Raw genomic sequence first — 22,139 nt, 5'->3', positions numbered from 1 at the left:
AATCCGAAAGTTTCTCCTAGCTTACCGCACAACACCACACAGTATGACAGGTGTACCACCATCGGAATTGATGTTCAACCGAAAGATCCGAACTAAGTTACCTGAAATTCAGTTTTCGTTGAATGATGGGGAAGTACGAGATAGAGACATGTTCAGGAAGGAGAAAAGTAGGGTATATACAGATACTAAGAGAAGTGCTGAACAGAGAAATATTCAACAAGGACAGAAAATGTTGTTGAGACAAGACAAAACGAACAAATTGAGCACTAATTATGAACCAGAACCGTATAGAGTTGTGGAGAAGTACGGAAATCAAGTAACACTTGAATCGCCATCTGGAGTAACGCGAGTCAGAAACTCCACACATGTGAAGGAATTCCGCGAACCAGAAGTTGAGACGTCAGAGGTAACCAATGATGATCCACCTGCGTTAAGTCTACCACATGGAGACGCTGATGCTTTCACGGATGTTCCATCTACGCTGTCGGATACTTTACCAACTAGACCACAGCGGGATCGACGTGTACCGGTTAAATTCAAAGACTATGACATGGGCTGATAAAGTTAATTGGTTATTGTGCAAGACATAGAGACTGTTCATTGTTATAATTGTTTAAATTGCCTTAAGTAAGGGCCATTGAAAAATTTGTTTGAAATTCTTGTGCTATTCATAATTGTTTTATGAGATTATGTATGATTTTGTCTCATTCTGAATATTATAGTTACATTTAATTGTTTAAAGATGTTTAAGATAAATTTTGCAGACATTTGCTATAAGAGTTTATTATTGCATTAGTGAGATCGTTAATGATTGTTAAAGAATTATAATCATCGTCAATTGTTAACGTAAACATTTGATTTTAAGGATTACTAGAACTTCATGAGTTGTAATACAAGTTTGTATTAGTCTAAAGAAGGGAGGAGTTGTAGTATCTAGCAAGGGATATAATTCATGGCACTATAGATTTGAGGTAAAACTGTTGTCTGCATCATTATGGATGAATGTATGTTGTCTGGAACCTAAAATATGTAGTTGATTAAAAAGTTAAACTGTTTTCGAATTGTACTTCAACGCACCATAACCCAACGCAACAGTAGCCAATGGTCTAAGGTGGTATAAACATGCTTTGATTCAAATTAAAAAGCATGCAAGAATGAATAAGCACTTCCTTCCGAATTGGTGTGATTTGCTCTTTTTCGAGGAAAAATGGCCAAGATATTCTGATTGCTTTCGTCGGCTACATTCAATTCGCATTCGTAACACCTTACCCATATTGCCATTAAAAACAACGTATAGTTCACAGACCACTAAATATATTTATTATGCATTATAAAGTCAATTGACTAATTAGAAAGCAAGATAACACTGATTTCTAGAGCTCCACGACCCCAACACCTTCTCAAATGGGAAGAAAGTTCCACTTGTGTACTAAACATTAATCAATGTTAAAAATGTTATGTTTTTCCTTAGAAAAACAAATTGGTTGAACTTAGAATAACAATATCCGGTGTACGAGGGCTAACAATGCGTGACCAATGTAAACAATAAAACGTAGATCAATTAGATCCAGCATGTTCAGCCTGTTTATGAAATCACCAACCATTCAGCTTCAAAACCTATATAGAACGTATCCAATGGTCTGAGATGGTAAAACCATGTTTTTATCATGTAACAATGAGTCGACACTTCCGAATAAGTGTAAATTGCCCTTAAAGATAACCTTTTAGTTTTCGTTTTAATAAAACGTCATAATTTACATGTGAAAATCATTTCCAAGAAAAGCAATGTTTGATTTGAAGTTTAATGCAAAAACTAAAGATTTAAGAGATCTTTGAAATAGCCAACCCACAGTCAAAATCGTGTTTTAGTGAAAAAAGAAGATATTTTTACATATCTGCACTCGAGATGACTTTTAGTTGTCCGTCTTAACCGAAATGAGCTTTCTTATGATTGAACTTGAAATAAGTCATCAAAACACACTATTTTACATTGAATCATACAGGATGTACTTTTGTCCACGATGACCCTTCCATAATGTTGGTATATTTAAAACTTTCATAATCCACCTTTTTTATATTATATGAATAACGGATTTATTTCTCAATATTAGCAAAGTCATATTAAATTCTGAGTATTAAGTCATTCCATACATTGTATGTTTTCTTTAAATTTTGTCAATTGAATCTTTTTGATACTCATTTGTTCCAATCATGTTAGAATCTGAAACATTATGCTATTATATGTTCCTTTTGCAGTTGATAAAAGTTGTATAAAACATATGTCTCTACATTTTTATGTACATGCATGTTTAAATAGCTGTTGATGTTTGTTTTCACAAAATTCATTATTTATTTTCACTCTTTTGTACTCAAATTAAACTTCTCATTCGTAAGACTGGGTTACCATGAAGGGTTATCTTTCTAACAACATAATTTCCTGTTATCATTAATTGTAATCATTTGTTAAATTGACATAATTTTGACTATTTCATGATGAAAAAGAAAAGAAAAAGAAGTTTACAAGTATTATTTTATGGTCATACTGGAATGGTGTTGGTGCATATGCATGGGACCTGGACGATATGTTAGTCCCTTATTCCTATTTCAAATAAGGAATATGGAACTAACTTATTGTCCATGAATTGGACTTGCATTGAAACTATAGTCATCAGCTATTGTACGTGGAGATGTATTCAATATTTGGCCAAGTACAAGTTTTTTCTTCAAAAATAAGGCTTACAATCTGAGTCAAATTTGGAGTTATATGAATACTTATGTGAAAAACTACAGAAACAATTTCGGTAGCTAAAAGTTTAAACATAAACCCGGTTTAATGGCACTGGTTAAACGCCAAAGACATAGAACACAAAACAAAAAATCACAAACAAGAAACATGGAAGAACAGCACAAAACTCCACAAACAGCACAGTGCATACATACTATATATAGTCAAAGCGATTAAAGCGTTGAATGGCTTTCGGCCTACAGGGTTTTGTGAGTATAGTCATGCAATTGTAAAACATAGTTATTAACATAAACATCTGAAGATAGTACATGCTCGCTCATAATTTCCTTCGCGAAAACTTTTAAAGTTTAATGTTGATTCTCAATGAAATCACGAAGTATAAGTCACTTGAAATTTGAAATGCGCCAAATAGTTACTTATAAGGTATGGAGTAATTCTCAATATCATATAAAACCTTATCTGGAGCTTTGGTTTCATAAACAATGCACTGCCACGTATAAATCATTAAGGATTTTTAGTAAAATCTACTCTACACTTCAAACTGGACTTATGCGTACTTAATTTACTACCATGGTATGCCAGCTAAACCAAATGCATCCCAACAAAATGCATTGGACATATTAATTAGGTTTATGTTTAAGGCCTTTTTTCTACAAAGCCAAATAACTCTGGATCGAATCACCCACATACAATATTTATTCCCTGTATATTTGATGTACATGTATCTTAATAATGCCCTCAACATATGTCACTCGTGGACAAAATGAACAGATTTAAACCAGTTGTGTTTTAAATATGAATATGCATTATGCTACATGCTCAAGTAATTGGACTGAAATTATTGAGACAAACTGAGAAATATTCACATACTTTCCGTTTCATTTATTACATGACTATGACAAAAATTGTACCACGTCGATAGCCTGTCAACGCTTTACGCGATTTGATTTGAATGGTAAAAGTGTATACTATTCATTTAGTAATGGTTAAAAGGTTGTTAGCATGTACTTACACAAGAAAATGGTTTTATGCGACACACATTATACAAACACAATAAAAAACTAACAATCTAAATAAAAAATGTCAAGTTATAGCCGATATAGGCAATTTAAAACATATATAAATATACTTATGAATGAACTACAATCACCAAAAAAAAACTGATTGTAGGATAAAATGAAGTATCATAATTTCATTTAAAACATTATGAATTGATATTTTACGCCAAATTAGCATTTAATTGCATCACAAAAGGATCGATATTTTTCCAGGTTTTAACGACTTCTCAGAGTTTATTTCAGGGGAATAAACCTGTCCGAATGCGATGACCCACATTATATTCTTAACTACAATTTACATGTAGATATGATCGGTCCTCGGCCGAAGCAAAATCTAAACACAGATATATAATACATGCATTTATTTCATACAGTGCGCATTCATTTTGAAACTAATTGTGGATTCTATTTTTTATATTGCGTTCTGAAACCCGCCGATATTAAAATAATTACTTTTTGTACATTTTCAATTGCGTTATATTACGCAAAACGCAACTAATTCGAACTATATTAACCGCATAACATAGATTGAAAACTCATTACAGCGCTATTTATAGCAAGCTTATTAATATACAGAACGCAGTCTGTAGCTATTAGATCAGATTGCTTACTAGGTATATTCGATGTTAATGTTAATGTAAATTAGGTCGGTGACCACCGCAGATCTAACTGCGCTGGGCTTGATACGCCCGTGTGCGCATTAATTCGCCAAAATTTAAAAGTGTTATGTCGATCTGCCGATGTGATTTCCGAGATATAAAAGTCGCAGGCCTTGCGGCCTATAGCCTAAAAAACTAGGTATGCTTATCAAGGATTGTTAGGTACGGTCAGTAAAATGTAAATTTACTGGGGGTTTAAACCAGTGTAAGTCCACATACCTCACTTTTATCCCAACAATCCTAAATAAAAAAAACAACTTAACAGGTAAATTTTATGAAAGTATGCATTAACTTAAGTAAACTTAATAATAAAACAAATAATAATAATAAACTATAAAAACTCTGCAAAGTTTTCATAAAATCAAAGGACTGACAGCTTGGTGTAAGGATGGCGTATCTTATATCTAACCCTTTATTTTGTTTCAGGAATTCATCTTCAAAAACTTGAAGTCAAGCACTCTTCAAAGTATTGCCTTTATATCCACGAGTTAAATAAAATCAAAGTAATTCATTGAGTTTATCTGTCCAACTACCTGCTGAAAACATTTTAATTTTGCGAATTTTCCTTGAAACATCACCATAAAAATCTGGATGAGCAATACTATAAGCAATCAGCGATTTAAGACTACTATTGTACTTTGATATAAGATTATAATGAACATTAACAAATTTTAAGAAAGTTTTCCTTAATTTTTAATATCTGAAACCCTGTTTTAGAAGTTTTTCCGTCATAAGTTCACTGCGAGAGCTGAAGTTTTTGACATCTGTACATATTCTAGCGAATCTAATCAACTGTACAATAAAAACATGATATGATGGTGAATTAGGAGCATCCCCATATAAAGAATGGTAATTATTTTAAAATCAAAATCAGATATTTTTAACCATAGACAGGCTTCAGTGATTTCACACAGTTTGCATCTGGATGAGACTGGTCTAGTAGTTATTATGTACCGATCTTTACAAAATTTACATGGATGAAATTGTTTTTCTGAATAAGTCAAGTTGTGAATAAAAACTAGAATGTCCAATTTCCGAAAAAATATTCAATATTTTATGAGCAGTCACACTTCTGTTATAATTTTTGAAGTGTTTTAAATTGTCCACTATCTCGGTGAACATTAGTTACTGTGTGCGAAACCATGCTCTTGTTGACAGCAAAGGAAGAAGTCGTTGTTAGGGAAGTCATTTGTTGATATCGTCTGTACATTGCAGGAAGGAAGTGTATGCCCTCTGAAAAATAGAGTTGACTTTTAGTTGGACTTTATCATTGAATATATAAATGGCTTCTCTTACCCTTTTTGACATTTATTAACATAAAGTTTAATAAAAAAAATAATATCATTTAATATCGTTTATATTGTTTATATATCACAAACATGCCACAAAACCCAAAATATTATCTAAATTTCGCGCGCAAAACGTCATTACGAATTTGCATGTCGACTAACTTTATTCATGCCTCATCTATGTTGCTTTATTAACTAATGATTTCAATTTTTTAACTTAGAAGATATTGGTTTAAATACATTTTTAAACAAATACAATCATACCTACACTGTTATTTTCATTAAAGATTTTAATTGAAAGCCAAATTATATTTTTACTAAAAAGTGAGATAATAAGACAATTAGTATTAGGGGAGGGCCGTAATCTAATGTTGTAAAAAACTTGTGGCCCAACCCTTTTGCTTTTGACAAAGTAAAATGTCATGCTTTTCATGTTACTTAAATTTATTTTTTGTCTGTTTTCTTTTGCATGCATTGTCAAAAAGTGTACAATTATGAAGCAATAAAATACGATTAAATTAAATTTTTCACTAAACAACATTTTCACTCGAGAATGCTTTCAAACAAAAGCTTAATTTTCTTCATGTGGAATTTCAATTTAAAATGTTCTTTTTCTTTTCAGTATCTCTTTAGCTACTTGCCAGACTTAAACCTCAAAAAGCGTCCGGCAAATGCTCAAGTAGTGTTTGCAACGCGCTATGCCCCCCACCCCACACTACCTCATTATCATTTAGTTTAAACATATTTATTTTACAACGATTGTGAAACAAGTTATTACAACATTATATTAATCACTCTCGTTGGCACGATTTTAGGCGAGAGTGTGGTCTTGTGTTGTGGGGGAAACCGGAGAACCCGGAGGAAACCCACTTGTCCGGCTTGGTGACCACAAACCAAACTCATTATCATTTAGTGAGTCAGTGGTCGAGTAAGTGATTTCCTTGGTATATCCTTTCAATATCTTATTAATAAAGCATCCTGAGAACCTCGAGGTTTAATCAATACATTAGCTGGACTTTTCCATAGTAATATATGCACTTTAAAATTTTCTCTAAATATATAACGCAGAGCGATAGTAGGCCTTTAAAAAAGATAGAAGTGGCTTGTAAAAATTCAATGAAATTTGATTAATTATGCAATGTGCATTATCATAGCTATTTTAGTTTCAGAAACATTCTTCAAGGGGTTTAGTAGATACGGAGCAGACAAGAAATCTATGGCTTGAACATTTGACCTTGAACTCTGAACTTGACCTTGAGCCGGTGCACCTGGAGTTCTGCATATTGTTTTGATATACATTTGACTCGAATTTCATGAAAGTCCTTCACCGGGTTTAAGAGATACAGCGCGGACGGCAGACGTTAATACAATAAGTATCCCCCTGAATAGCATAATTATCGCTATTTTTATGATATTCGGCCACAATTTTCTGGTAAAGGAATGTTCTGTTCTGTTATGTCCATAATTATTTCGATTGAACTCGTAGTGAACTTTGTATGATTTCAAAAAATCAAGTAAAAGCATGTTATTTGGCCATATAATATGGTCTATAAAATTGCTAGGCTTAAGATATTTTGTGAAATTAGGACGAATACTTTTGTGCATGTACAGTTACATTATTCAATTCCAATTCTGGGGTAAATAAGTATAAGTGTATGTAGAACCAAACTTACAGATAAAGGTAGTGCTAGTATACTTCAGAATTGATTCCCCCCCAGATTGTCCTGAAAGTGTAAATAGAAAATATGTATATTTTCGTTGGCAAAGGGTACAACTCACCTGAGAGCAAATGGTAACTTGTCATTGACAGGTAAATGATGAAATTACGACAGCTTTTGAGCTCTGGTCGGGTTGAGGTTTCCATATAAGCATCATGAAAATGCCGATTACACAAAAAACAAACATATGATGCAATCCATTATGGCCGCAATTTGAATGTACTGAAATGTTTCGCATATGATGATACATATAAAAGGTTTGCTGACGTCAATATGATTTTCTTAAATTATGGCAACACAATAACAACTATTATGCATGAAGGTAAAACACATTCAATTTAAGAACGAAACATACACTTAATTAAAAAAGGAAATAAGGTAACTTTTTTTATTTTTCATAATTACCTAGTATTACAATATCAATGATATCACAAATGTCATGATTATTTGGGCTTCTGGAAGGTTTCTAAAATAAGTTGCACAGTAGCAAAATATACAAATGAAGTGCTAATATACCTTTGTCTTGAATCCCTGAAAGTGAAAAGCCTGAAAGTGTAAAATGAGAAATATAATGTTTGTTTATTTCGTTGGCAAAGAGCAAATGGTAACTTGTCATTGACAGTTAAATGATGAAATTACGACAGTTTTTGAGCTATGGTCTGGTTGAAGTGTTTATATAAGCATCATGATAATGCCGATTACACTAAAATCAAGGCTATGCTAATTCCTTAAAAAAATGAAAAAGAAAAGTACTGAAATTTCAATTAAATTCTAAATATGTTTTGAATAAATAAAAATAGTGTGTAACAATGCAATCACTATCATAGGCGTACCTGTAATCGTATTCATCCGTATTCTCAAGAAATGCCTGCCCTGAAAAAGCGTGGGTTAGTCATTTAATGAGAAAAGTGTGACTTTAATATAGTCATCCTGAAACACAATTAAGTTAAAGCCTTAAAACTGAAATACATGTATGGGTTTTTGAAACAACAAGAGCGATGCGGAGCAAACGCCAAAATTTATCTGATATTTTTCCTAATCATATAAAGGGAATAACTATAATACTAATAATTTAGAGTCAGAGTTAAAGGTTTTGTTGCTTAAAAGTGTTTATAGGAATTGACAAGGCTAAAGTTTTTGAAATACAATGAAGCCTCTGAAAAAGATAAAAAGCCAAAAAGGGAGATGTAAGGTTAAGAAAGCTCTCACCAGAGGCTCTTAACATGAACTTAATGTTTCAGTTTGTCAAAGTTGTTTTTGGATCTTTTTCACTACTAGCGGTTACTGCATTTAAGAAGAAATACAAAGTTGAATCACCATTATTATTATTTTAGAAAAAAATTAATTTCCTCATTTTGTATTAATTTTAACAGATTCTTCACAGTTCTAAAAATTTTAATAAGTAAAACTGCGTCATTTTCTACAAACCAAATTTCACATCCATTCAAACTATACCGAACACCTACCTTCGTATAATAACCTCACCCCCCATATTGTTTCTCGTGCGGTTAAGCCAAACCCTCCGTTTTCAACTACAGTAGTACTTTTTTTCACAAATATCTTAATAAAACTCTAAATTTCTTAATTTTCCCTGGTAATCTTGGATCATTTACAATACCACAAACTTACAACTATACATACTTATGTAAGAAACTTCACGGCTAAACGTGTCCAGATTCTGCATCAGCCGGTTTGTTACGGATTCGGGTTTATCCAGTATGTCTCGAAGGCTTGATGTCTGATAATGAATAAAGTACATTTGTTCAAACAAGTAAATGTTTGCTTGAAGGTGAACTCAGTCACAAGCCGATACAGTCATTTATAACTCTTAAGTCATAATGCTTATCATAGTATAATGCATTTGATGGGATTAAAGCTTTTTAAATATTTTGGTGGTAACATTTCAGGTAAAACTAGATAAAATGAGAACAAAAAAGTCTGTGTAAAAATTAGAAGAACCCATTGCATTTCAAAAACGGATCAGACAATAAAAACATTAACGTTTGAATTGTTATAAATATTTCATAACTCTTTTACTGGCCAAGTGTGAAGTTCTTTCAGCGATTTTTCATCCCTTTGTGTCTGATTGACGATAACTGATTTCCTCATTACTTATTCTTTTTTCGAATAGGGAACTAATTCAATTTTTAGTCAACCTTTTTGTCGACCACTTCTGAATACTTCTGCACTTTAAGCATTAAAATTCTCTTGAATAGACAACGCATTTCTGTAATCGTTTCATAAATACCACATTTGCATTGGTATTTCGGCAAAATGTGTTCAAAGTGGTGAGTTTAAGCTTAGAACTTTTCATGATTTATGTGTCAAAGTGTTTACGATTTCTGTTCATTTTTTTCTGAATTTGGTTTTTAAAGCACTAATAGAACTAAAATGATCTTGGATAGACAATTTTTTCTGCATGGTTTTTAAGAAGACCACTTCTGCATAGCTATTTAAATGTATTGGTTTTGTATAAGTTTGAATAAGGAATAAGGAACTAGTGCCTTATACCTTGTTTGATTATAATGCGTTAAAAAGTATTCTAGGCACTGAATCCCGTTGAAATTGGTAATGCATTTATGCAAAGTTTTTATATAGGCCAATGTTGCATGGATATTTCGTCTAGAAAGGAATGAAATAAAACAGATTTTTGTCAATATTTCCGATCCTTATTCGGATTTTGGTGCGTTTTATAAGCACCTTAGGCACTACAAACCCCTTAAATCCTAAAATAAAGAATGCATTTCTGCAAGCTTTCCATGAAGACTTCTTTGTACTAGCAAAACAAATGATCGTTTATGTTCCTTATTAGAGTTCGAACAAGGAATAAGGACTGAGAAACCAGTTACTTATTCCTTATTTGACTTATAGCTCGTTAAAAGTATTTGAAGCACTCCTGTCCGCGAGAATACACACATGCATTTACTTTTTGTTTAGACCAATGCTGCGTTGTTATTTCGTCAAAAACTGAAGAAATAATACACCTTGAAATCGATATATTTAAAATTCTATTCCTAATTAGGATAAAACACTTTAAGCACTTAAACCCACTCGAATGAACAATGCATTCTTTTACACTGTCGAGACCACTTTTGCATAGATTCTGTTTCTTATTCGACTTTGAATAAGGCGTAAGGAACCAGTTTCTTATTCCTTATTCGAAGTTATGTGTATCATAAATCACTTATGCCCAAATACCGTATAAAAGACAACGCTAGACCATATGTAGACCAATGTTGCATAGACAATCGATGAATACATGAAGAAATGATCATTTTAAATCTCAAATATTTTGCTCTTATTTCGGTTTGAATAAGGAATAAGGCACCAGTTCCGTATTCGAGTTTAAATATAAAACCAGGATTCCATTTTCCTTTTCTGTCACTAAGTGCATATCATAAATGGGCACAAGAAATGGAAAATTTGGATGTATTTTGTAGCTACTTTTTTGTCAATAACTGGTGCCAAAAATGAAGGACATACGCAAATTGCGAAGAAGTTGAATAAGGAACAAGGAACTGGTTTCATATTCCTTATTCGATTTTTTTGCATTGTTTCTTTCCACCTAATTGTTAAATTCTTATTTTATGATAAAACACATTACAAAGATATCAGTTTATGCATATCTACAATAGAAATAAACTTGAATGAAGGAACAACTTCACATTCACTCTTGACATTCTTACCTGTAAAGAGTGAAGCTGTTTAAAGAATGTTTCCACTAGTTGTGCCTATGCTTTGTAATGTCACAATGTCTCAGTCTGTCTGGTATCTGTTCACATTTTTACCTGTGAAGAGTGCAGCTCTTTCTGCAGTGTTTCCACAAGCTCTGCCTTGGCCTCGCAATGTCTCAGTCTGTCTTGTATCTGTTCATGTTTTACCTGTGAAGAGTGCAGCTCTTTCTGCAGTGTTTCCTCAAGCTCTGCCTTGGCCTCGCAATGTCTCAGTATGCCTTGTATCTGTTCACATTTTACCTGTGAGGAGTGCAGCTCTTACTTCAGTGTTTCCACTAGTTGTGCCGGGGCTTTGTAATGTCTCAGTATGTCTTGTATCTGTTCACATTCTAACTTTTGAGGAGTGCAGCTCCTTCTGCAGTGTTTCCACTAGTTGTGCCTGGGCCTCGTAATGTCTCAGTCTGTCTTGTATCTGTTCACATTCTTACCTTTGCAGAGAGCAGCTCTTTCTGCAGTGTTTCCACCATTTGTGCCTGGGCCTCGCAATGTCTCAGTATGTCTTGCATCTGTTAACATTCTTACCTGTGAGGAGTGTACCTCTTTCTGCAGTGTTTCTACTAGTTGTACCGGGGCCTCGTAGTGTCTCAGTATGTATGCATCTGTTCACATTTTTACCTGTGATGAGTGTACCTTTTTCTGCAGTGTTTCCACTAGTTAGTTTAAACATATTTATTCAGTTCAATATACACAAGAAATATATATTGTATAGAATGTGTCTAAATGTAGTGGGAGACAAGCATTTCGAATTCATTTATAAGTTCCTTTCCATGTTGGGGTTTACCAGTTCTAGATTGTAATGAAGTTCGGTAATATAGCTGATAAGGATATGGACTAGAATGTGTCGCAAAATTACTGAATACTTAGTAGCAAAAACGTGATGATGAATAAAAATAAGAATTGTATTTGAGTGTGCATTGTAAATGAGCTGATTTAGTATGCTTAACTTTGAAGAATGCATAGTGGTGTTTCGGATAGATTACGGCGATAGAGCTCAAACTACATCCAAGACGAAGGTTTGTGTGATATATCTGCATACTTCTAGTCCCGCACTTATAAAGATGTGCTGACCATAGTATTGTTCTGCTTTGAAGTTTTGTTTTGAATGGTGGAAGTGTTGGCGCTGAGCGGACACTGAAAGGAAGTGCGTTCCATCACCTGATGGTTAGGGGCAAGAAGGAGGAACCGTACGATTGTGTTAGAGTGTGTATTATTGGAACGTCTTTGGCAGAGCGAAGGAAGTCGACTTCGCTGGTGTGAGCAGGAATGCGATTTGATAAATATGATGGGCAAAGGTAGATTTTCATTTTGTAAAAACTAGTCTATTAGTTGTAACTGGGCTTCATAATGTCTCTGCCTGTCTTGTATGTGTTCGTTTTTCCCCTGTGAAGAGTAAAGCTTTCTCTGTGTGAAGTATCCATGAGTTGTGCCTCGTTATGTCTCAGTCTGTCTTGTAACGTAATAAGCTAAAGTTTTGCCAAATCACTTTAACATGTATTTTTATGACATAAAACCTATTTAATCGTGACATAAAGATAAAGAATAAACATTATTGAGAACTTCCATGGCTTTATTTAAAAACATTACCATCTCCTCGAGTTTATTCTCCATCTTAGTCAATCGTTGATCCGTCTCACTCTGTGTCGTCTCCAAGAGTCCAATTTCAACGTCACTCTTTTCCTCTCTCTGTTCTGGCAACCTAGAATATAATGCAATCATTTAATTACTTAAAGGCCAAAGTTATATATATTTTTAGGCGTTTTATAACAAAATATTTTCATTCACACACATGGAAAGAGATATTTCAGTTATTTTTATGCTTAAATATTGTCAAATATACGTTGAATTATATCCGTTCGCTAGTCCCGCCCGTTTCACTGATGCCGTTACTAGTACTAAGCAGTCTGATAGGCCGATATACGGCTACTATATACAATCATGTTTTTCAGGGGTGAACGCGAAATTCGAATAGCAATTTCGCGGGGAAAGTTTATCTGGTCGTTGTTGCGAAGTTGATTTAAAGATTCGTAAAAGGTCGGCTTTTCGTTTACTGCAACACTCAATCATGTCATTTAATTTTTGATGCGTTGTTGTTTAATAATAAATGAGCATGGACGTAACTTTTAAAATCTAATTCTCACTATACACCACGATATTAGCATAACGCCCATCGCGTTCATTTCTATACGCGGCGTTGCGAAGAGTTATTTAACGGTAATTAAGTTAGTGTCAACTTTCTGAAGGCTATACCTTTTTCCCTGTCCTATGAATATAAATCTAGTCAGTTTTATTGAACGCTTTCGACCCGTAATCTACAAATCACTTTGATCGTACTCAAAACGTAGTTTGATCTCTTAAAATTATGCTTAAAAATTTGCTTCTGTTAAATTTTCAGACGCTATTTTTACCTTATTCGCGCTAGTCTAAATTTCGAATGCCCTCGTTAAAATTGTTTGCATGAGAATGAATACAATATTAAATAAAATAGCAATGTTTACCTTTTAATAAAATAAATAAATTCATTTTGTTTGAGTTATTTTGACTCTTCCAAAACGTACAATAATCGCTGTTCTTCGAACAAAGACGCGTGAAAATCGAACGGAGCTACTGGTAGAAACTCGTCCTAAAGCGTGAAAGCCCCTTCACAGGTATATTTTAGTATCAATTTACAATTAGTATCAGCGACCTAATTATCAAGTTTTGGGGATGAGATTGTTTACCCTCGCAATCGGGTGAAGCCATTCTGCGAGCACGATTCAATTTAGAATATATTTTGTACCAACGGTACCTCCTAAAATGCCTGTATAGTTTAGTAAGCCGCATAACGACGATTTTCCGCGTTCATGTCTTCAGAAGTCGTACGCGGTAGCAGATGAACGCGGTGATAACGCGCACCACCGTAGCTATTGTAGAATATGTCCCTGCGATTTACTGCGATGACGCAATCTCCGCGGCGCCCACGCTTTTTTTTTTGCAAAAATCACGTTGGTGGTAGTGTAGGTAACGAAAGTTAAACTTAAGTATTCACTAGTTTAAGATTGAATGGAATATGGTGTTTCATGGCCCATTTATTAACAAAAAATATGCTATATCTATCCTCAAACTTCAAAACTAGATTATTTAATATTATTTACTGCTGCCGTATTATTGTCTCAAAGAATTGCAAGGTCAAAACAGGAATTTTCTTCCATCTTAGTGTAACAGTACGAATGCATATTTTTACAAATTACTCAGATGACTTTGATTTAGATCAGAATTAACATACTAGCAGATGATTGCAAAATTGCAAAAATAAAAGTTTTTTTTTCCATTTGTGGTGGATATATCCTACACTTTTTACAGGGGCTGTGTGCAATTAATTGCATATAATCATGTTTATGAATCAGTCTTTAAAAGATTGATATTAGCTTTGCAAGCAAGAATTTGAATACTGTGCAATGGTCTATAGGTCAATGCAAACGTCTGATTATTTAATACATTCAATCAATGTTATTCAACAAACTTTATAATTTAGATAATTACTTTAACCTATAAATTAATAAAAATAACAATAATTACAATAAAAAATGATTTATTTGAAGAATTAAATTCATAAAATTCAAAACGTATAAAATATATTCCCTTGTTCTAAATATGAACAAAAAATCATCAATGACCTAGATTTGCTCTACTATAAACTGTCAGATCTTAACAATATATACAATGTTCACTTTGCTTGAATCTTTTTATTTTACAATTCAACCATAAATATCTAGTGTAAAAGTTTTTCAGATACTGGTATAAACATCATGGCTTCATCTTCTATAGCTGGAGAAAACTCCCACAATATTTCAGACAATGGAAAGTCGGCCATTATTTGTTGTTGCTATTGGTCAATCGAGACGCCTTGTTGTACTTTTGTAGATATTTACCCTGCAAAGCTTCCTGTGAATTTTAAATAAATTTGACTCAACAGTTTCAGAGGAGATATGCCATTTTGATGTTGCTGTTGTTGTAGGTCAATTAAGACGTGTAGTTTTAATTTTGCAGAAGGCCACCATAGAAAGCTTTCTGTGAAATGTCATCACATTTGACCTGATTGTTTCAGAGAAGATGCCTATCAAGCAATTGTTCACGGACGTAAGGCAGACGAAGACCGATCCTAATAGCTCACTTTGTGCTCAAGTGAGCTAACAAGAGAGTGAATAGACGTGAATATCGTTATTGATTTTGGCTGATTATTGATGGCAATTGGTAGTTATAAATTGTTGAACGAATTTTGTTTTTTACTTCTTTCAAATATTGTGTAAGGTTTTAATAAGCATAATTTAAATGAACATTTAGTTCTTATGGAAACAATTGTTCAGTTCTAATAAAAAGGACATATTTATGGTGTGTAATAACCAGCATGTTTTGATATCATAGATTTTAACCGGACCGCCGCATGGAAATGAGATTACATATTTCAATATCTTGTTTCGTTATTTGATTTAACGTTTTAGATGTCAGTAGACTTTAATATTATGATAGATATACATGCATGTATATTTTTGCTGTCAATAATGACAGAAATTTATGTATATTTATTCCTCTTTCACGTTTGTTGCATCGACTGAATGCGTGTTAGGCCATATCACATAACATTGCAACATAATTATAACATAATACAAACAGAGGAATTTGTAAAGAAAAAAGTGATAAAAGTGTTTTTTTTCTTCTATCACCAAGGGATATATGATAAACGTAGAACTTGATGGGGAATTTGCCATACCACTTTCAAAACTTGTCTAGACCCACTTATAAAGGGATATTTTCACAAAAGCTCATGTTGGCTTTGTTGAAGAAAACTTAAAGCCAAATTAAGCTTTCAAAAACCTATCCCGTTAATACGTACCTAATAGTAATGCTGATGTACACATGTAAGTACACATTGTTATGGCGTATAACATATGTAAACAAAATCTAATCCTCAAAAAAGAACACGGCTTGTCAGTGCTTTGGCTTTTTGACCCCTGTGTGTATGTTGTGTTGTGCCCCATAATTATACTTATAGATAGTATTAAATACATAACATAAAATACTACAATAGCTACTGCTATGCGAAACAACATGCTTGTAAAACATGTGTACCAAACATTATGCGTTAAACCTTTATTGAGTTAATGTCCGGACACCATTTTTTTTTAAATTCTAAGTTGTAAAGGAGCCATTACTCATCAAAACTGTATGGTTTTTAACTTACGAAATTGACCCTTTTTATGGTGTTAAACATCTGAACCTAAAAACATTTAAATCTGTCAATCCTTTCATAAGTTCGGACCTCGTATTCTTGGCAAATTTTCAGTTAAAAAGAGGCTATCTTTGTTCGGTTGGTGTATAATAATGATTTGATGGTAATTATTGTAGGTAAAATACATGGATGCACCTTACAAAACAGACTGCATAATAATGTAAAATTATCATAACTCTGGTGTTACAATAGAGAAAAGTGTTGGATAAATTGTTCACATGTTATTTTTTTATATTGTTTATAAATGATATAATTATTATATGAAAACTATGTTTCAACTCACTCTTTACTAAAGACATTGAACTGCTATATATGTATTTGATTCTATTTGCTGATGATATTGTGCGTTTTACTACTGATGCAACCAGTCTCCAAGCTCAGATCAACTATATTTATCATTACTCTATCTAATAGGGTTTGAAAATTAATGTTAACAAAACAAAAGTTTGTATATTTGAAAAGAGGAAGCAAATTAGAAATATTGAGTTCTTTATAAATAATGAGATAATTGAAGCTGTTGATAATTTTACATACTTGGCTTTTAACTTTATGTATTCAGGCACTATGTCTAGTGCTGTTAAGATGTTACATGATCAAGGCCTTAGGGCATATAATAGTCTCCTGATGTTGTTCGATCGAGCCAAATTAGATGTTAAGACCAAGTTATCGTTGTTCAATACTATGATTGTGCCTATTCTTGTATACGGGTCAGAAGTCTGGGGAGTTTATAATTCTAAAGAAGTTGATAAACTGCAAATTCAATTTTAAAGCATTGACTTTGTGTCAAAAAACAAACTCCTAAATATGCTGTTTACGGTGAATATGGAGAAATACCATTATCTATCGTTTGCAAGGAAAGGGCAAACAAATTCTGGTTAAAGATTATAAGAAACGGTAACTCTCCAATGAATTATATGTATCTCGGTCAGTGTAATAATATTAATCGCCCTTGCTGGGCGACTAAGATGAAATCTATTATAAACCATTTAGGATTAAATTTTCTTACTGATACTTTTGATGTAAATGCCGAATACTTTTCAAAAGCTTGACTCCATGACCAGTTTATCAAAGATTGGCGCGGATCGATAAATTGCATGACTTAATTAAATATACGAAGTATCGTATATTGTTCATTGAAAACAAATTTTGAAAACGAAGATTATCTTGATAAATTAAAAATGATAATTTATGCATTTTTCTTCCATGAGGTTGTCTGCTCACAAGTTATAAATCGAAGTCGGTAGATATACCGGTATTGCAAGAGAAAGTAGACTTTGGAAATGCTGTAACGCTAATGTTATGGAAAAAATGAATACCATTTTTTATTATGCTGTAATAAATTTAGACTCTTACGCTTAAAATACATAGGTAAAATAGCATGGCCAAATTTAGATATGTATAAACGACTAATGTTAAGCAAACGAACAACTAAGATAGCAATCTACATTACAGTAGCCATGAATTTAAGAAATACTTTCCTTAAAAATAGGAATGCTCCTTATGTAAAGCTTTGTTTATTTTTTATATATAGTTGGCTTATGTTTTTGCCATATTTATGTTGTTAATGGCCAAAAAGGTATTTTACGCCGATCTGCCAATAAACTTGAAACTTTGTTCACAGGTTATCAATTAGCTTGTAGTAATTATACGATATTATTTGACCAAACCAATGAACTAAATTACATTGGCTACTGACAAATTAAACTTTACTTGAATGCTCACAGACATCAACGCTGCCAAAAGTTAAGCACAAGACCTCGCCAAAAAGGTTACAACTATTAGCTCTTGAACTAGATGTTGCAACAGTTAACATTCGTTGCACAAATATTTTTATTGCTTTGGGTAAAAAACATTTACATAATTTGAGCACTATGTATATTTTTATCTATATTTTACATAATATCGATATAAATGATATCTCATTTAACATACAAGTTAGTTACTTACTTGCAGAACAAGGAATTATACCAATTCAAACATCTCGACCCAGTCAATTTCAGATCAATACTGAAAAAGAACAACAAAGACTTTTAAAAATTATAAATAAGAGCGTATGGAGCGAACACCAACGTTCGTCTATTTGATTTTTTCTGTCGTGTCAATGGGCATAACTCAATAGTTATTAAAAAGCATTGCATAACATGAGCGTACTGTATCGCACATCATGTCACCTTTGTAAGTTTTTTAGTATCTCGAACGTTTTTTAATTAGTTATGGCCAGTGTTAAAGTTTTTGTAATGACAACGCCACCGCCGACGGCACTAAGACCATCACAATACCACGAACTTTTTCTTTAAAAAATGGACAAGCTTGTAAAGATAAAATATAAAAATAGCTTTCACACATTTACTTCAGACCATTTTACTTTTTTCTTCGAGGTAATTTGACAACTTCAACTTCAGACACGAGAAATAGCAAGAATTTTTTATTGTTTTTTTCATTTTGTCTTAATAATTCCAAACCAACTAAAAGTATTGAAAGTTGATTTAAATTATCGCAAAACATAATACAAGTAGGATTTAAATGGAAACATCGTTTGTCAGTCTTTAAAAACAGGAATTTCAATATATTTGAACCACGGTGGGTTTAAGATGTTGTGTATCGATTAAACTGTTGTGATTCTTCATACATACATGTACGCAACTTACAGTTTTAGAACGTCTTTGCCCACAGTAGCTACTAGCATGGCAATTACGGCAATGATTGAGCTAAAGCCAACGTAGCGACCATCAGAAAAATGTTCGGAAGCGGTCAGGTGGACTGGCGTTGTGGTTTGGTACGCAGGTATTGTGGAATAGTGTGCTGATGATGTTGTTCTTGGGTATGAAGGTGTTGTGGTCTGGTACTCAGTCGTTGTCACAGTATCTGCAGGCTCTGTAATTACATGCTTGGAGATGGACACTACCGGTAATGAAGACATCTCACTTCCTGCAATGAACAGTACAATAAACATATTGAAATATTGCTTTTTCGAAATGATGTAAGCCATTTTTAGTTATTCAAGTTGATAAAATTTTGCTGTTTTCTCTGCTTTGTTCATTCATTGCAATACATGCGAACTTGATTTGAGTCAAGAAGTATATCATATAGAGAAATATTTTGTTTTCTTATTGTTTGGATCTACCATAATCCTTTTTGATTTTTTTTCGGTAAAATCTTTGGTAATGGTGATTTGTTGTTTAGAGAATATTTAAATGTCTTTTTTCTGGGTTTTGAAATTGGAACCGGACACTTATATTCTGTATGACTTAAGCTTCATTAAATTAGCTTAAAACCTGACTTTTCTACAATCGTAACAATAGTTTCTCGTGAAATACCTGGTCCCCTTCCATTCATGTTAAAATACTCACTCTTCGTTGGAATCGATGGTCTGAGATCATCCGTTACCATGGACGGTGTACTCTTGTTGTCTACAAATGGAATAAATTAGATCAATTAAAATAATCATCTCCAAATATTTTGACACTATTTCATGAAGTAAATAAATTGAATACACATTTCAACACATGCATCTTCAATGTTTGATGATGATCGGATAAAAGTTTCTCACGTTTCAATGCGTACAATGCCACCTGTTGCATTTGAATCTTTAAAACGTCCCATTTTATAACACGGGAGTATCAATATGTGTAATCTGTGAATTGTTTGTAAGTCAACATTGTCTCTTTAGAATTATATATATCATTTACTTCAAATTGAAGAAATGTAGTCCTACATCGGTCAACAAGTCCAAGAATAAGTTGAAAATTTTGAACAAGTTAAACTATAACTAATTTATTCCTAATCATTACCACTGTGGTAAAGAAATCATATATAACAAATGTAGGCTTGTGAAGAAAAGTAGAGGACATGTAACTCTTGCACTTGCAGAGTGATTAATGTCTTCAAAATATATTATTACTATTTTGTTATGGAAAGCAAGTAACCTCAGTTTAAAGGTAACAAGTCATAAGAAACTTTTTTTAAATTAGGTGATATTTCTTTACATGTATGAGCCAGATCTTTGCATTCCGATGATTTAAGCTGGTCATAGTATAGCTTTGGAATGCACTGTTGTCCAAACACCTCCCTTTGTACATCCTCAATACACATGTCCTCCGAGCAACGGCTAGAAAATATAAGGGCCTTAATTCATGAAGCTATTTCATATATAAGAACTGTTCAATTTAGAGTAACTTGTGATACATATTTCGAATGCATATTTATTTTTCGCTATACAGTTGTTTGCAGTATTTTAAGATATCCGACACACAAATAAAATGGTTCGACGAAAGATCCAATAATTAATGTTAAACTTTGATCTCTAGTGACCACATAATGTTGGCATCATTTGTAAGATACGTTATACAGATATAACAGTTGTTACATCTACTCTCTATTTCAACTGAAAACGGACAATAATAATACCTATTTTGTATTCTTTGAATGGCAAAATAAATAAAAATGTTTGATTATGTTTGGCATTGTTTAACAGTATCTTTTCTACGCAGAAAACCCTGTTAAATGATATTACAATAATATGGGGTCACCAGGTATCCAAATGCACATATTTGTGGGTGACATTCTTATGTTTATGACTATGTTTCCTCATATGCATTGTGTTATACATGTTGTGGAAAGCACCATTCGTATTGACACAGTGTACGTAACAATACTTTTTTTTCTAAATAAAACAAAGGTAGATTTCGAAAGAACTCTTACAGTACATTACAAATATAACAATTAATATGAAAACTTACAGACATTGTTCACATGTCCCTATAATTTCGTTTGGAGGGCATAATCGGGCAGGTCCTTTCGTGTCATGGTCAAACCGAGTTAAATTCGTAGAACTCGCTGTAAAACAAAACGTCAAAAATAATGTATAACATATGTGATCAAGAAATGATAAATTACAATCGAAGCTCCCCTATATCTAATGACAGATAGTGTATTCATAGCTGTCATTGGCATAGACACACAATACTTCCGGTCAGTTGTACATCATGTGCAGACAGGCAACAAGGGCAGCTATAAGTCTCCCAATTTTGTAGGAGCATTTAAAGTTTCTAATTTCGTGAAATAAACAGACTACTCTGAATTAAATAAGAAAGAAGTTATAAACGTCTACGATTGCTATTTTTAATATTCGTGGACTGGGTTGGTATTTCTAAAATTGTATAACCTAGAAAACAACTTACAGTTTTCACACAGTCTAATGCATTCTTCTAATTGCTGAGCGACGTCCGAGGCGCAGCACATCGATTTGAACAAATCCCTTTTGCCGTCCCTCCTACAGTCAAATCCAACACACTCTCTGTGAACAAAAAATACAAAAACTTATCTCATTTTATCACATGCTATACCTTATTTCCGGTTAAATATAGCCACCACATATTTTTCTGTACAAAACATGTTTAATATCACATTGCTCTATTTGTATTGGTCAGAAAATATATCACTCCGCATGTCTGTTAAAAAAATGCAAAAATAATTGCTAAATTTGCAAAAGTCAAGCAAGTCATACGTTCATTTCTTATTTTATATTTATGATGAAGATCTTGTTGAATAAAGTAGTATACGTTCCATCTAAATCTGAAGAGAAAATCGTGGTATTTCGTCTTGATTTCGTTAAAAAATGTCGAAGCGATGAAGAACCAATGACAGATAGATGAATAAAGTTATATCGG

At 33.0% G+C, this 22,139-nt stretch overlaps 1 protein-coding gene across 2 annotated transcripts in view; it reads right to left on the bottom strand.

Annotated features, from left to right (window-relative positions):
* Nucleotides 1–1,297: 1,297 nt before the first annotated feature.
* Nucleotides 1,298–22,139, bottom strand: part of LOC128224383 (uncharacterized) — a 33,717-nt gene continuing 12,875 nt past the window's right edge. Inside the window, exons 3-14 of one of the 2 annotated variants that reach the window (XM_052934206.1) lie at nucleotides 21,651–21,766; nucleotides 21,210–21,306; nucleotides 20,457–20,578; nucleotides 19,788–19,880; nucleotides 19,119–19,398; nucleotides 18,418–18,477; nucleotides 12,789–12,900; nucleotides 9,112–9,208; nucleotides 8,304–8,343; nucleotides 7,987–8,016; nucleotides 7,426–7,476; nucleotides 1,298–5,696 (exon numbers count right to left, since the gene is read on the bottom strand). In XM_052934206.1, coding sequence (XP_052790166.1) covers nucleotides 7,440–7,476; nucleotides 7,987–8,016; nucleotides 8,304–8,343; nucleotides 9,112–9,208; nucleotides 12,789–12,900; nucleotides 18,418–18,477; nucleotides 19,119–19,398; nucleotides 19,788–19,880; nucleotides 20,457–20,578; nucleotides 21,210–21,306; nucleotides 21,651–21,766 — 1,084 coding nt within the window. In that variant the 3' untranslated portion in view covers nucleotides 1,298–5,696; nucleotides 7,426–7,439. The remainder of the gene's footprint in view (nucleotides 5,697–7,425; nucleotides 7,477–7,986; nucleotides 8,017–8,303; nucleotides 8,344–9,111; nucleotides 9,209–12,788; nucleotides 12,901–18,417; nucleotides 18,478–19,118; nucleotides 19,399–19,787; nucleotides 19,881–20,456; nucleotides 20,579–21,209; nucleotides 21,307–21,650; nucleotides 21,767–22,139) is intronic. The other variant, XM_052934207.1, reaches the window with a different exon arrangement.

The sequence above is a fragment of the Mya arenaria genome, chromosome 17, assembly GCF_026914265.1.
Source record: "Mya arenaria isolate MELC-2E11 chromosome 17, ASM2691426v1".
Lineage (NCBI taxonomy): Eukaryota > Metazoa > Mollusca > Bivalvia > Myida > Myidae > Mya > Mya arenaria.
Note: the sequence above shows the minus strand (reverse complement) of the source record. Positions and strands in the feature narration are given on the sequence as shown.